Consider the following 14,082-nt stretch of genomic DNA (forward strand, 5'->3'; position numbering starts at 1 on the left):
GGCCAAGTCCATCAATGGCTTCTATCTTAAGCTGCTCAAATGAAGTAAAAGAACAAAAACACACAAAAAAACAAACACAATATGTTGTAAAAAGGCAAGAAAAAAAAGAGCCTTGCCCCGTTCACTGAATCTAATTCCTGGCTAGCCTTACATCTTCCAGGAAGTTTAATCGCTGCCAAAACTTTATTTGGCTACACTAGTTATTTGAAGTCTTCAGTGAAAGAGTCTTTTGACACAGAACTGGAAGTGATACTGTGGGCACGTTTACACTCGTACCACATTCCGAGAAAAGTGCAAACCAGGAGCTGCTGTTGCCTCTTCAATAGCAAGAAAGATTGAAAAGATGAGCTCTAGAGGTTTGAGATTCAAAATGACATCCTATTAGGACAGAAAAATAGGGATAACTGGATTTGATGGTATTTCAATGAATCGTAACTTGCAAAGGGATCAAAAACAACAATTTGTTTTTTAGCCACATGGATTTTTTTTTCTGACCTAGCAGTTTCCTCCTGCTCCTTTTAGTTCCTTACAGTTCATTTATTTTTTTCTGGTGGGGAGGGGAATGAACAAAGGCACCAGGAACAAAGCGGGGAATAAGATTTTTAAAATTCAGAACTAATCATCATTAATTTATAATACACATTATGGGATAAGTTATATAACAGGATGGCAGGTTTGGAGGTGTTACTCTATTTTATTAAGCCACACACATACTACTACTATTTATGCCTGTGTATCTTTATAAAGTGCTAGCACAAATCAGGTAGAAACTACAACTAGAGCCCAGTTTACTAAGGAGCGCTAGCTTTTTTTTTAGCACGAGCTAAACGCTAGAGATACCCCTATATTCCTATAGTGCGGCTTAGTAAACAGGGCCCCTAGATTGAAGGTGGAATAGCCGTGCCTTAGAAGTGAGGTTCATTATGGTCTTGGTACAGTATGTTGATCCTTTATTCCCAATACTTTCACAATCCTATCAACATCTTTTGGTCATACCTTCACCCTTTAAGGTATGACTGGACTACACACGATTCGTGCTACTCCGTGTTTGTGCCCACTCTTTGGAACGGGAAAAGGAAATGGGATTTGATATACCACTTTTCTGTGGTATTTTGCAACTACATTCAAAGCGGTTTACATATATACAGGTACTTATTTTGTACCTGGGGCAATGGAGGGTTAAGCGACTTGCCCACAGTCACAAAGAGCTGCAGTGGAATCGAACCCAGTTCCCCAGGATCAAAGTCCGCTGCACTAACCACTAGGCTACTCCTCCACTTGTCTCTCTAAGGGGGTCCTTTTGCTACTGCAATAGGCACCAACGCATGCCTATCAGCAAAAAAACCTTAACGGAGACGCCCTAATGCATTCAACGTTAGTTTTCGGATGCATGTGCTAATTATTTTGTTTGGGGGGGGGGGGGGGGGGGGGGGGGGTTTTTTTTTTTTTTTTTTAGAAAGCATGTCAGGGCGGAGGGTGGGCCTTTCAACGCTAGCCAGTTAGCATATCTACATTAACACATGCTAACTGGTTAGTGCTCAGATAACACAGGAGTTTTTATCACGTACAAAAATAGATGTCGCTTAAGTGCTCCCATGGTAATTTTTAAAAATGGCCACGTACTAAAAGCAGCATTAGTGCACAGCCACTAATGAAATAAACTGGGGTTTTATGGCCACAGTAAAAATGGTTTTGGCACATGTGAATGACCTAAGGGATCACTAAGGCCATTTGTTACCGCAGCTTAGTAAAAGGACCCCTCTATATTATGTAGGAACCATCTTATAGTAAATTTAAGTCATATTATTTTTTGTATAGCTTTCAGTTTGAACGCTTCAACCCTTTTATGGAGTCTGCTTGCCTCTGGCTGCTGATTCATGCATGGCTTCACCTGTCTTACCAATCCCCCCCCCCCCCCTTATGTTCTCCATTGTGGCTTCACCTGTTTTACCAATCCCCCCCCCCCCCTTATGTTCTCCATTGTAACTAGCTCCCTGTTTGTCATTTTGTCCTGAGTATTGCTCTAATGGTGTTGATGTTTTCTCTCTATTTTTTGTATTTTTATTACTGCTTAAATTTTAAAGAGATTTTGCAGTATATCAAAATAAACCTGAACAGTAGTGTTAAAGGCTTTCCTCACTTACTCTATAAATTCAAAACCTTGTCACGTTTCATCCTCAAAACATAAAGCCTAAATACCTCTCCCCATCCACCTTAGATTATGTCTATTTCACAAATAATTTTGCTCTTATTCTTCAAACTCCCCATATAATTTTTACATATATTTCAATTTAAAGACAAAAAAAAAATAAAGTGTGAACCTTTAATAATGCTCCCACTCTGCTTTTGTGTACCACCTGCTTTACTCAAATTGAGAGTGGCAAAGTAGAATTAATTAATGGGGTACTTACTAATATACGTTAAGGAAGAATTTGCCTCTTAACACTCTAAACCTCATTAATATGCCAATCAAACAAAACAGCTTGCATTATTCTTTGGTATACAAATCTCTCTCTTGCATATTCATTGTAGATATCCTGAAAACCTTGCCTGCCTGTGGACCTCCAGGACCAGAATTGAGTAGCCCTTGCCTAATGGTTAGAAAAGTAGGCTGAGATCCAGGGGAGCTGGGTTCAAATCCCACTGCAGGTTCTTGTGCTCTTGGAAAAGTCATTTGAACCCTCCACCATCCCAGGTACAAACCTCGATTGCTAGCCCTTCAAGGACAGAAAAATACATACCATACCTCAATGTTACACCACTTTGATAGCTTTCAGGCTTGCAGGTGGTATATAAGAAACTAAAATAAAGGGGATGTAGACCTCCCCCCCCCCCCCAAAAAAAAAAAGACCCACCTGGGCCTACCTAAAATTTAAAAAAAAAAAAACCCTTGTGGTCCAGTGGAACAGGACAGGAGTGATACCCTAAGATCTGTAACAGAGTGGACACCTGGGAGGGAGTGGAAAACATGAAAAAAGATCTGAGGAAGCTAGAAGAATGGTCTAAGGTTTGGCAATTAAAATTCAATGTGAAGAAATGCAAAGTGATGCACTTAGGGAATAGAAATCCATGGGAGACGTATGTGTTAGGCGGTGAGAGTCTGATAGGTACGGACGGGGAGATGGATCTTGGGGTGATAGTATTTGAGGATTTGAAGGCGACGAAACAGTGTGACAAGGCGGTGGCTGTAGCTAGAAGGCCGTTAGGCTGTATAGAGAGAGGTGTGACCAGCAGAAGAAAGGGGGTGTTGATGCCCCTGTGTAAGTTGTTGGTGAGGCCCCACCTGGAGTATTGTGTTCAGTTTTGGAGGCCGTATCTTGCTGAGGATGTAAAAAGAATTGAAGCGGTGCAAAGAAAAGCTACGAGAATGGTAGGGGATTTGCGTTACAAGACGTATGAGGAGAGACTTGCTGACCTGAACATGTATACCCTGGAGGAAAGGAGAAACAGGGGTGATATGATACAGACGTTCAAATATTTGAAAGGAATTAATCCGCAAACAAACCTTTTCCGGAGATGCGAAGGCAGTAGAACGAGAGGACATGAAATGAGATTTAAGGGGGCCAGACTCAAGAAAAAATGTCAGGAAGTATTTTTTCACGGAGAGAGTAGTGGAGGCTTGGAATGCCCTCCCGCAGGAGGTGGTGGAAATGAAAATGGTAACTAAATTCAAACATGCGTGGGATAAACATAAAGGAATCCTGTTCAGAAGGAATGGATCGTCAGGAGCTCAGCCGAGATTGGGTGGCAAAGCCGGTGGTGGGAGGCGGGGATAGGGCTGAGCAGACTTATACGGTCTGTGCCAGAGCCAGTGGTGGGAGGCGGGACTGGTGGTTGGGAGGCGGGGATAGTGCTGGGCAGACTTGTACGGTCTGTGCCCTGAGGAGGACAGATACGGATCAAGGTAGGGTATAAACAGAAAGTAGCACATATGAGTGTCTTGTTGGGCAGACTGGATGAACCGTGTAGGTCTTTTTCTGCCGTCATCTACTATGCTACTATGTATACCCATCACTTCTTACCACCTTGCTGCTCCAGGTTCAAAATGGCACTGCAACTCCTAGTGGTAGTCTTAAAGTACTACTGCTTGGGGGGGTCAAGCTGACAGGTAAGGTCATTAATTGGCAGTTCCCCCCCCCAGGTCTAACTGAAGAAATCCCTGGTAGTCCAGTGAAACAAAGCAGGGGCAATCCCCAGCCCTCCCCCTCCCCCACCCCCCCCCTAGGTCTATCTGAAGAAATCCCTGGTGGTCCAGTGAGACAAAGCAGGAGCAATCCCCAGTCACTCCTAACATGTTGCTGCCCTGCCCTAGTCTCGCAGGGATTACGGGCCTGCTGGGGGATATGGACTACTCCTAATACAGCTCCGGCCCCTTTAAAGGAAAAGAAAAAAGAACTACTAGTAAAAAAAAGAAAACATAGTACTGGAGATGAACTTGATTCTGAGATGTGGTCTAGGGAAAAACTAGTGTTCAAATCCCACCTCTTGCACGAACATGCTCTGTGACCTTCGAGAAATTATCATTTTCCACTGTCACTACCACCCACTTAAACTGTAAGCTCACAGGGACTGGGACCTATGCCATGTAATACTATAAAGACGTTAAGGATTATGGTTATATTTGCAATGAAAGAAGAAACTACAAAACTATGTGTATTTCAGCACAGGATGTTCAATCTGTGCATCTATAAAATGTAGACTCTCTCAATACACTATCAAATGTTCCTTTTCATTATACATAGCAGTACAATCAGTTTACTATGGTATAAGTTAATCTCTGCAATTAAATTACATTCTTTGAATTTCTATTAACAAATGCATACAAGCAGCAACAATTCCAAATACTGGTTAACGAACTATTACACCAATCATGTTTTCTGACAAAATGCTGGTTTACAAGTACATTAAAGGCCTACTTGCAGTAGCATCCAGTAACATTTGAAAAATAAATCCATCATCACAAAACCTCAGTAATTATGTCTGCAAAGGCTCAACATCAAAAAAACTTCAAGGATGCACTCCTTTAGTTCCTGTACCAAGTCCAAAACCAGACAAAAATCATTCACAAAAATGTCATGTGGGCAAGAAAAGTGAGAGTCCTTTTTTTTACAAGTTGAATTCAAACCATCTTTCCCTTTTCTCTGTACAACAATTAAACTCCCTCAAAATAAAACCTTTGCACACACTCATCAGCTGTGCCAGTCGTGGGCTTCAGTGCTGTCTGTGCTGAAGATGGACTTTGATATGGCCAGCAAAGATCCAAGGCTGAAAATGACTGCAAGAGAGAGGCAAATATTTCACATTCCCTTCTCAAATAAAGCTTGTTTACAATCAACCACTGCCCATCTGTATTTTTCATTTATTCTTATTACAGCAGCATTTGAATTTTAGATCTCAGGGTTTGTCAGTGCTTCTGAATATGAGAATTTTCACAAACTGAAAAACAACTCACTGAACACACGATAGCAGATACCAAAACGTTAGCCGGCTTGTAGGTGCTTTCATCTGATTGCGTAAAAATGGTTACCGATCGCATAAGAATTCAGCAAAGTAAGGTCTAAGTACAAATTGCAGACAGGAATCAAATGGGGTCAGCTCTCAAGGTCACTTTCTGCATACAAACCCATGCCCTAAGCGTTACAGTAGGAGCCATTTGCTGCTTTCTTGAAGCAGACTTCCAGAAATGATCACCATACCATGCCCCAGTCTCTAGACCAGTCATGTGTCTGGAATCTGGGCCCCAGGCAACTTATCACTTGAGACAACAGCTTAAAGCACAAAGTAAATCTGACAACACATACCACTACAACATTCCTCAGAGTGCACCAATTACAATGTATTTGAAAAGAGCTTAGTATGCAACACAGCTGATAAATCTTTAGTTTCTAAAATAACCTTGGGGCCTGCAGAAACTTGACAATATCTACTGCTCTTCACATAATGTGCAACAACTTCATACTTCAGAAATACACACCTTCTCATCTTACAATGGCTAAAAGTGACAAAGCCAATATTCCACAATGTTATTTTGGAGGGCCACACAAAGAAAACCCTTAATAAAACATTTTAAAAATGGATATCCAGGTAGTCCTGACAAGAAAATTTTGAAATGTATTTACGTCATAACAATTGGTTTAAGAATTATAGTACACTTTAAAATTGTAATCAACAGGTGATGATCATTGGGGGGGGGGGGGGGGGGGGGAAGAGTTAAAGCTCAGAAGTTTCTTCCTGATCTTTGAAGCTGCCAGAACCATGAGGCTTCATGCACAGGGTTTTCCCTCTATTGTACATCCCCCGCCACTGCACTGACAAACCTTAAGTATGGACAGAGTGGCTCTCTTCAATCAAAGTCTCTGTAATGGCAGAATTATTATATTTTTAGTACTTGGGCATATCATTTTGAATCAAGCAAATGAATGTCTACTTTTCATCTGAACTATGAAAACTTTCAGCAGTATTCTCTTCTTCTGCCACCATCCTGAAAATGGTGACTCCTGACCCTCAGGAAGCACACCTAGGGGTCAGTCTGCTTAGTAGGCTTATCCCTAACAGTACATTCCAACGTACCTCTAGAAATCAAAACACCACCATTTTTCAAGATGGAGGAAAAAGAAAAGACGTCACCAGAAACTTTCCTGGGGCCAGGTAAATGTTACTGATCCACAGGTACAGCCACAGCATCCAAGGATAGCTTTGGGGGGTGAAGTGGCAACCACGGCAAAAAGGGAATTTCTCAGGATAGGATCCACAGAGATGAAGTGCTGCACCTGCATAGAGAATCTTTACTTCGATCCTGAATGGAAGTAAATATTTTGCACTAAATGGGAAATCAAAAGAAAAAAAAAAAAGCCTGACTATTGCAAGTTTGTTATTTTGTAAAGAGAGAGAAAGCGATTCCCAATCTTAACGTGGATTTTTTCCACACTAAAACCCTTACTGCACCTGCAACAAGGTTAGCATGGGAAAATAAATAAACCAATGCATTAAAGGATATCTGTCTCAAAATGGGGAAAAAAAAAACCTTTAATAAATAGGCCTCGTATTACCTTAGCAATGTAAGCAGAGGAATAACCCAGTAGTTCCCAAACCTGGTAATGGAGGCACCCCAGCCAGTCAGGTTTTCAGGATATTCACAATGAATATTCATGAGAAAAATATATATGCACTGCCTTCAATGCATGCAAATCTCGCTCATGAATATTCATTGTGGACAGCCTGAAATCCTTACTGGCTAGAGTGCCTCCAGGACCAGGTTTGGGAGCCACTGGAGTAGCCTAATGGTTAGAGCAGCGGGCAGAGAACCAGGAAAGACAGGGTTCAATGACGCTTCTTGTGACCTTCAGGACCTCACTGAAGGGTCTTTTTACTAAGCTACGCATACCACATCTTAAAAGGACTTACCACGGGATGCTCTCTGGCATCCTGTGGTAATTATCTGATCTGTACGCACAAACTGCACGGAAAATATTTATCATCGAGGGGTCATGTATTGTGTGTGTGTGTGGGGGGGGGGGGGGGTAAGAGAGAGTGGGAGAGTTTATGCACTAATCACTTAGATTACCTACCATCTGCTGATTAGTGCAGGATTAGCACAGGAGCCCTTACTGCCTACAAAACAGGTATTGGTAACTGCTCCTGCGGCAATTTTATTTTTAAAGGCTGTGCACTAATGGCAACAAAAGGAAGTGGGAATATAAACCAGGCTTATCCAAAGAACTGGAACCAGACAAAACCATATAAAATTCACACAAAACAATATTTATTAATATTTCTTTAAAATGACTCGACACAACGTTGTGTTTCGGCCTGTTGGCCTATATCAGGAGTCTTGTGTCTGTAGTAAAAAATGAAACATATGAATTGATGATATGAAAGAATCTAAAACATCAATTGATGGGTAAAAATCCAGAGACAAAAATATATACCATAGAAATGGTCTTGAAAAAGACTGTTTGTAAATGTTCCGTCTGTCACTGGAATCTGCGTGAACACAATAGAAATGCTAAAAGCTTTTAGCATTTCTATTGTGTTCACGCAGATCAGACTTTGTGTCGAATCATTTTAAAGAAATATTAATAAATATTGTTTGTTTGAATTTTATATGGTTTTGTCTTGTTCCAGTTCTTTGGATAAGCCTGGTTTATATTCCCACTTCCTTTTGTTCTCATTGTCTGCTCCATGGAATCTACTGAGTTCTCCTTGTACATGGATTCTCTTTAGAGGTGTGCGCTAATGGCAACATTAGCGGCAGTGGCATAGCTATGTGGAGCCACGGGGGTCTGTGCCCCCCAAAATTTCCTCGGGCCCCTGGTTTTGCTGGCGGGAGTCCCCAACCCCCGCCAGCTGAAACCTTATCCAGCGCCGCCACGTTGCCTGTCCTGCTCAGATTTCCCCTCACGTCCAGCATGCTCCTTTTAGTGAAACTGAGCATGCTCAATTTCGTTAAAAGGAGCATGAAGGACGTGAGCGGAAGACAGAGCAGGGCAGGCAATGCAGCGGCGCCGGAGACCTGCACTGGACAAGGCTTCAGCTGGTGGGGATCGGGGACCCCCACCAGCCAAGGTATTTGCTGCGGCAGTGGGTGGGGAGCGGCAAGGCAGCGCCAGACCAAAATGTGTCTCCCCCCACCTCAGGGTCTGGCTACGCCCCTGATTAGCACATGGCCATTAATAGGAAAACTAGAAAATGAGCCATTTTACTGCCACTGCCTTAGCAAGTGGGAAAAATCCATGTAAGGACATAAGGCCACTTTTTACCGCACCTTAGTAAAAGGACCCCTTAATCCTCCATTGCCTCGGGTACTAACCTAGGGATCCTTTTACTAAAGCTTAGTGCACATCAAGCATTAGTAAAAGGGCCCCTTAGATTGTCAGCCCCAGTGGCGTACCAGGGGGGGGCGGTGGGGGCGGTCCGCCCCGAGTGCACGCCGCTGGGGGGGGTGCTGCGGCACGCGCCTGCTCTGAGTTCCCTGACTTCGTGCGTTCGCTGCAGCTCCCTCTGCCCTGGAACAGGTTACTTCCTGTTCCGGCTCAGAGGGAGCTCCAGCGAATGCGCGAAGTCAGGGAACTCAGAGCAGGCGCGCACTGCGGCACCCCCCCAGCGGCGTGCACCCGGGGGGGTGTACCGCGCTGCATCGGGGGGGGGGGGGGCGCCGCCCCGGGTGTCCGCCCCCCTAGGAACGCCACTGGTCAGCCCTCCAGGGATAGGAAAACACCTACAGTACATGAATGTAACTCACCTTGAGCTACAAAGAAACACGTCAGCTAAATCCAAATAAATAATACCAATGAATCTAAAAACATTCACAATAGGATTTGTATAATAAGCCTCACCTGTCCTGTCCTGACCTGAGAAAGAAGAATGTGGCCTTTGAAAGCTAGTCAAAACTGTATTAAGTTAATCCAATAGAAATAAAAACAAAACAAAAAAAATCTTTTTTAATTAATAACCTTAAGACAAGCCAAAAAAACTAAACAAAGCACACCATCGTACCTAAGAAATGTGCCAAAGAATGCAAGAGTAAGTGTTTTTCATTAAAAATGTTATATTCCTGTTTTTATATTGTCAGCTACTTACATGAATCTTGCCAATGTTATCCCTATGCCAGTTTTAGCAACCCATAAAGATAACACAATGAAGAATGTACGCAGCTCGAAGTCTACAGTTCTGCCAGCTGTACAGCTGCAACCTCTCTGTTCAAGTGCTTGTAATGAATGCACAAAACTAGCTGCATAAGATTCCACAAGCACCGTGATCTAAAGTCTAAATTAACATTTGACATCCTCACAAAAACAAACTTGGGGAAAGTCTGTACAATCCGTCAAACACCACTACAATGATGAAATGGACTCTGGCACTCGAAAGCTCATGCTTCAATAAATTGATTAGTCTAAAAAGGTGCTACCTGCCTTTGTCAGTTTTGTAATATCAGACTAATACAGCTACCCTTTTAAAGTGTTTTTTTTTTTTTTACGACGACAGTAGAAGGTCTGCAAAAAAAGGAAAGGGGATGAGATCTGATATCCCACCTTTACCAAGCAATTGATATGGAGGAGGAAGCATGACAAATGCAACTATACCTCAAACATATCAAACACAGAATTTAAGCTGAGCCTAAATATTAACTACTTTATTCAGTCTTGAAAATATATATCAAAAAGAAGAAAAAAATGCACGTTCCTTCTTTTACCACACATGTCGGCACTGAAAATTGTGCAGCTTAAAAGAGAACAGTATGTCTATTACTCTCCTAGCTTGCACCAACAGGTATTGTGAACTGAAGCAGCAGAGAAAACAGTTTTCCACATTTGGCAATCAAATAAGCACACAGGGGGGGTTCATTTCTTAACGGTTAGTGTGTACCAGTGACATTAGCTCACGCTATATGCCGCAGGGCTCATTAAGAATAAAATGGGCCCTGTGGCTGATAACCGTTAGCAAAGTCTAGAGTGACTGAAGGCAGATAATTTATATCCTTTGTAAATGTAGAATTTTTTATGCACTGGCTGGAACAGCTACAAATCCCTTATGTCCTAAAAGAATGGAAAATGTTAAAGCTACCATTTTTTCTAACCATCATTAACAAAATCCAGGAGTTTCTAAACATTTATTCAGTGGTCTTACTGAATTGCATGCTTTAAAGAGGGCAAACAAAACTTCAACAGGCTATTGAATATGCCAATATCATGAAAACATTTTTAATATATTACTGGAAACAGGTATTCTCAATCATGTTTCTTAAAGCAGAGTTGCTCAAACTTTTTAAGTTTCTACTCTCTAATTCTCCTAGCAACACTTCCTCTCTATAAAAAGGTAAAAATTAGTTTCCAACTAAAGTTAGTTGAGACAACGGCCTTAAAGCAAAAAAAAAAGCACTATTAACAAACATTACACTGCCCACAAGTGGATCAATAATATTGTGGCAGTGATATGCATGCAAATCTATATTTTTTATTGTCCTTATTTTGAAAAAACAAACAAACACACGCATTAAATTACCCTCCACCACTAAGTCACCCATTAGTAACAGAAAATGAGAGGTGGTGTTATTTTCTCTCCAAATATCCCATCATAAGAAATCAGGCGGTAGATAATGTGATGAAGATAATAGGATCCAAGGATTTCTATCCGCAATTCTGAGCAGCCTACCTGTCAACATAACTCTGTCACTGGAAGCAGACTGCAGCACTTTGCTCCCATCTTGTACCTTTGCAGGAGCAGCTGAATTTGTATCCAGATTTTCTTCTCTGTTATGGGTCTGAGCTGCAAGTGAACAGTAAGTCCCATTGTCTTTCTGTGAAGTTCCAATAATACGCTCCTTCATTTCCAAAGACAGCAGGCGTCCTTTGTACATCCATTTCTGCATCTTCTTGACTGTCACCCCTGGTGGCTTCAGTGAACCTCCCTGGCCATCACTAAAGCTATCGGCTTTGTTGCACATTACTATGACAATGTCTGCTGAATCTTGAAAACTGTTAACTGTGGAGCCAAAGTCACTTAACACTTCATTGTTCCCATATGATTGATGAACAGTACTGCAGTCTGAATGTTGCCAGCTAACCAACAGCTCAGCTGCTTGAGCACTACTCTCCTTAGGGCTGTCCAAAGCACCTTTACAAGGCTGACAAGGATAGCTCTGGCTGTGTTGCAGATCCGGCTCCGAAAGGACTCGGCACTCCGGTGCGTGGTATTTGATCAGGCTATCACTAAGTGACCTATGCAGACACAAATCTGCAGCTGTGCTACAGAGGACCTCCAAGCTTTTGCTATTAACTTGCATCCCAGGGAAACTCTTGGTGTCTCTTGAAGTCTTTGCAGTCTCTGAATCTGTATCGGACACCTGCAGTGGACTGGCTTCACCAGACGACCAAACATCACTTTCTGTAGCTCTAACAGATGACTGGGTACAAACACTCTCCTGTGACTGGCAGCTGGAAGGGCTGATTTGTGTGAAACCGCTGCCCTTACTTGGTTCACTATCAATGGGCATATCATGCATGGCATGAATAAGCAAATAATAGGCCTCTTGTAACTGAGTCCTCAATCTGTCTGTCTCCTGGTAACTATCAGCACTGCCCTTCTTACTGCCTGCGCACTCAGAGGTCCCTGTGCTACCAGCTAGGGGTACTGAGCAGACACCTGCTGGCTCCTGGCTTCCCCACAGCTGCTGAAGCTGGGAGGTGGAAAATTTGTGCTCATAGCAGGGAAGGTTGTCATTGTCGTAGTAATCATCTTCCTCACTCTCTAGAGAATGGCGGTTGTGAAGATGTTCCCTAAAGGTTTGTTCCAGTGTGGCACAGATGTGGCGGCCATGGCCAGGATGAGCTGTGGCCAGCTCGGAAACTAAAGCCCTAGAGTTCTGCCAATTCCCTGTGGGACACTGCTGCAAGAGGGTCAAACCATTTGGGTATGGACCCAAGTGGAGAGATACAGGCAGCACTTCCCCTTCAGCTTGCTGCACTGAAATATGGCTCATGGGTAAAGACAATTCAGGTATGGGTGTGCTTCCAGGGCTCTGAGAGTCCAGAGCAAGTGCCTGGCTCCTAAAAAAACCAGGAGCTCTCAACTTGGGGGACAATGTTCCACTGTCCAAGGAACAGAGACTCTCACCTGCCTGCAGGATCCCAGAGTTCCTGGGTTCACTGGCACCACAGTCTCCCACAGTCGCCTGCTGTTGCTTGCTAGGGCATGGTGATGCATCACCCTTCCTGGGCCCTTCTCTCAATAAGTCTCTGTTCACAGTGGAGCCCCCTGCTGGCTCCTCCTCAGTACACCCCCCAATGCGAGGACCAGATAGGGCACCTGAATTCTTCCCAAGGGGACCCTTCATACGATGTGCTGAGGACTCAGTGCTCTCAGCCCATAGGACTGCAGCAACCTTCCCCCAGTCACTGGTTTCTGCCTGTAGCTGCTGCTCCTCCCTAGGCTCTTTACCTTCCTGATGACTGCAGCCAGCAGCAACTCGGATTGTAAGTCCCCCAGCTCCTGCCGCTACCACACACTTGGACCTCTTGCCTCGGAGCTTGGATAAAGTCCTTCGCAGAGGGTCGGCCATGCCTTCCCCTTGTACTGTTGCAGTTTCAGCAGGAGCTCCACAGCAGGTGAAGGTGGGCACTGTCCTGGTGCAGTGTCTTGTGTGCAGAGCCTGTGCCCAGCTTACAGTGGCGCTCCATGTCTCTTGGCACCTTTCACAAGTGTTGCCAAATCTGAAATATAAAATTATCATAAATGAACCTCAAAATTACCTTATTTATATAAAAAAAATAACCCCTTTGTGTTAAGAACATAAGAATGACATACTGGGTCAGACCAAAAATCCGTTAAACCCAGCATCCCGTTTCCAATTGTGGCAATCCAGGTCGCAAGTACCTAGCAAAATCCTAATACAGTAAGTAGATCCATCCCTTGTTAATTACACCCAGGAATAAGCTAAAATGGAAAAGCATATTTTACCAGAGATTAAAATGCATTTAAAAAGCCAATATTTCTTAAACTACACATCAGAAACCAGATTTTAACTCAGGGACAGCACAGACCAGATCAGTACGCACATCTCAGCGTTGGGTCCCCTTCCCCGTACCTCGAGACAGGACGCAGAGTGATTGAAGCCAAGCAGTTAAGTTCTGCTTCCCCTTCCCCGTACTTCAAGGCAAAAGGAACTAACAGCAAGAATACCAAGACCCAGACATTGAGAGGTCAAATGCAAACAGCAAAGGTCCACTTCCCCCTCCCCAAGTACCTCCAAGCAGGTAAGAGGCTTCAGGACACGAGGGACGACTCAGCTGATCGCCTGCTTACACACGATAGGCAGCAGGAAAGAACTAAAAGCTACCCCGGCCGCCGGACAGACGAACCAGAGCAAGCCTGGCTCCCACACTCCCCCAGACACCGGAGGCAGGCCAAAGGAACTAGAACGCGGCTGATTGGCTGCAGGCAATAACAAGCACCAGTGGAAAGCAAGCGAAGGACTACAAGCTCCACCCCTACCCCTTCCCATCCATAACAGCGCAATAGGCGGGTTGGAACGCTGAGCTGACTCAAGCTCACCTAATTGGCTGCAGAGGCAAACCCGGAAATGGA

The 14,082-nt window shown here is 43.6% G+C and overlaps 1 protein-coding gene across 1 annotated transcript in view; it reads right to left on the minus strand.

The window, feature by feature from the left end:
- The window catches only part of SYDE2 (synapse defective Rho GTPase homolog 2), an 86,630-nt gene extending 72,795 nt beyond the window's left edge, over positions 1–13,835 (minus strand). Inside the window, exons 1-2 of the mRNA XM_030206952.1 lie at positions 13,742–13,835; positions 11,152–13,208 (exon numbers count right to left, since the gene is read on the minus strand). Coding sequence (XP_030062812.1) covers positions 11,152–13,057 — 1,906 coding nt within the window. The 5' untranslated portion in view covers positions 13,058–13,208; positions 13,742–13,835. The remainder of the gene's footprint in view (positions 1–11,151; positions 13,209–13,741) is intronic.
- Between the last annotated feature and the right edge of the window lie 247 nt (positions 13,836–14,082).

The sequence above is a fragment of the Microcaecilia unicolor genome, chromosome 6, assembly GCF_901765095.1.
Source record: "Microcaecilia unicolor chromosome 6, aMicUni1.1, whole genome shotgun sequence".
NCBI lineage: Eukaryota > Metazoa > Chordata > Amphibia > Gymnophiona > Siphonopidae > Microcaecilia > Microcaecilia unicolor.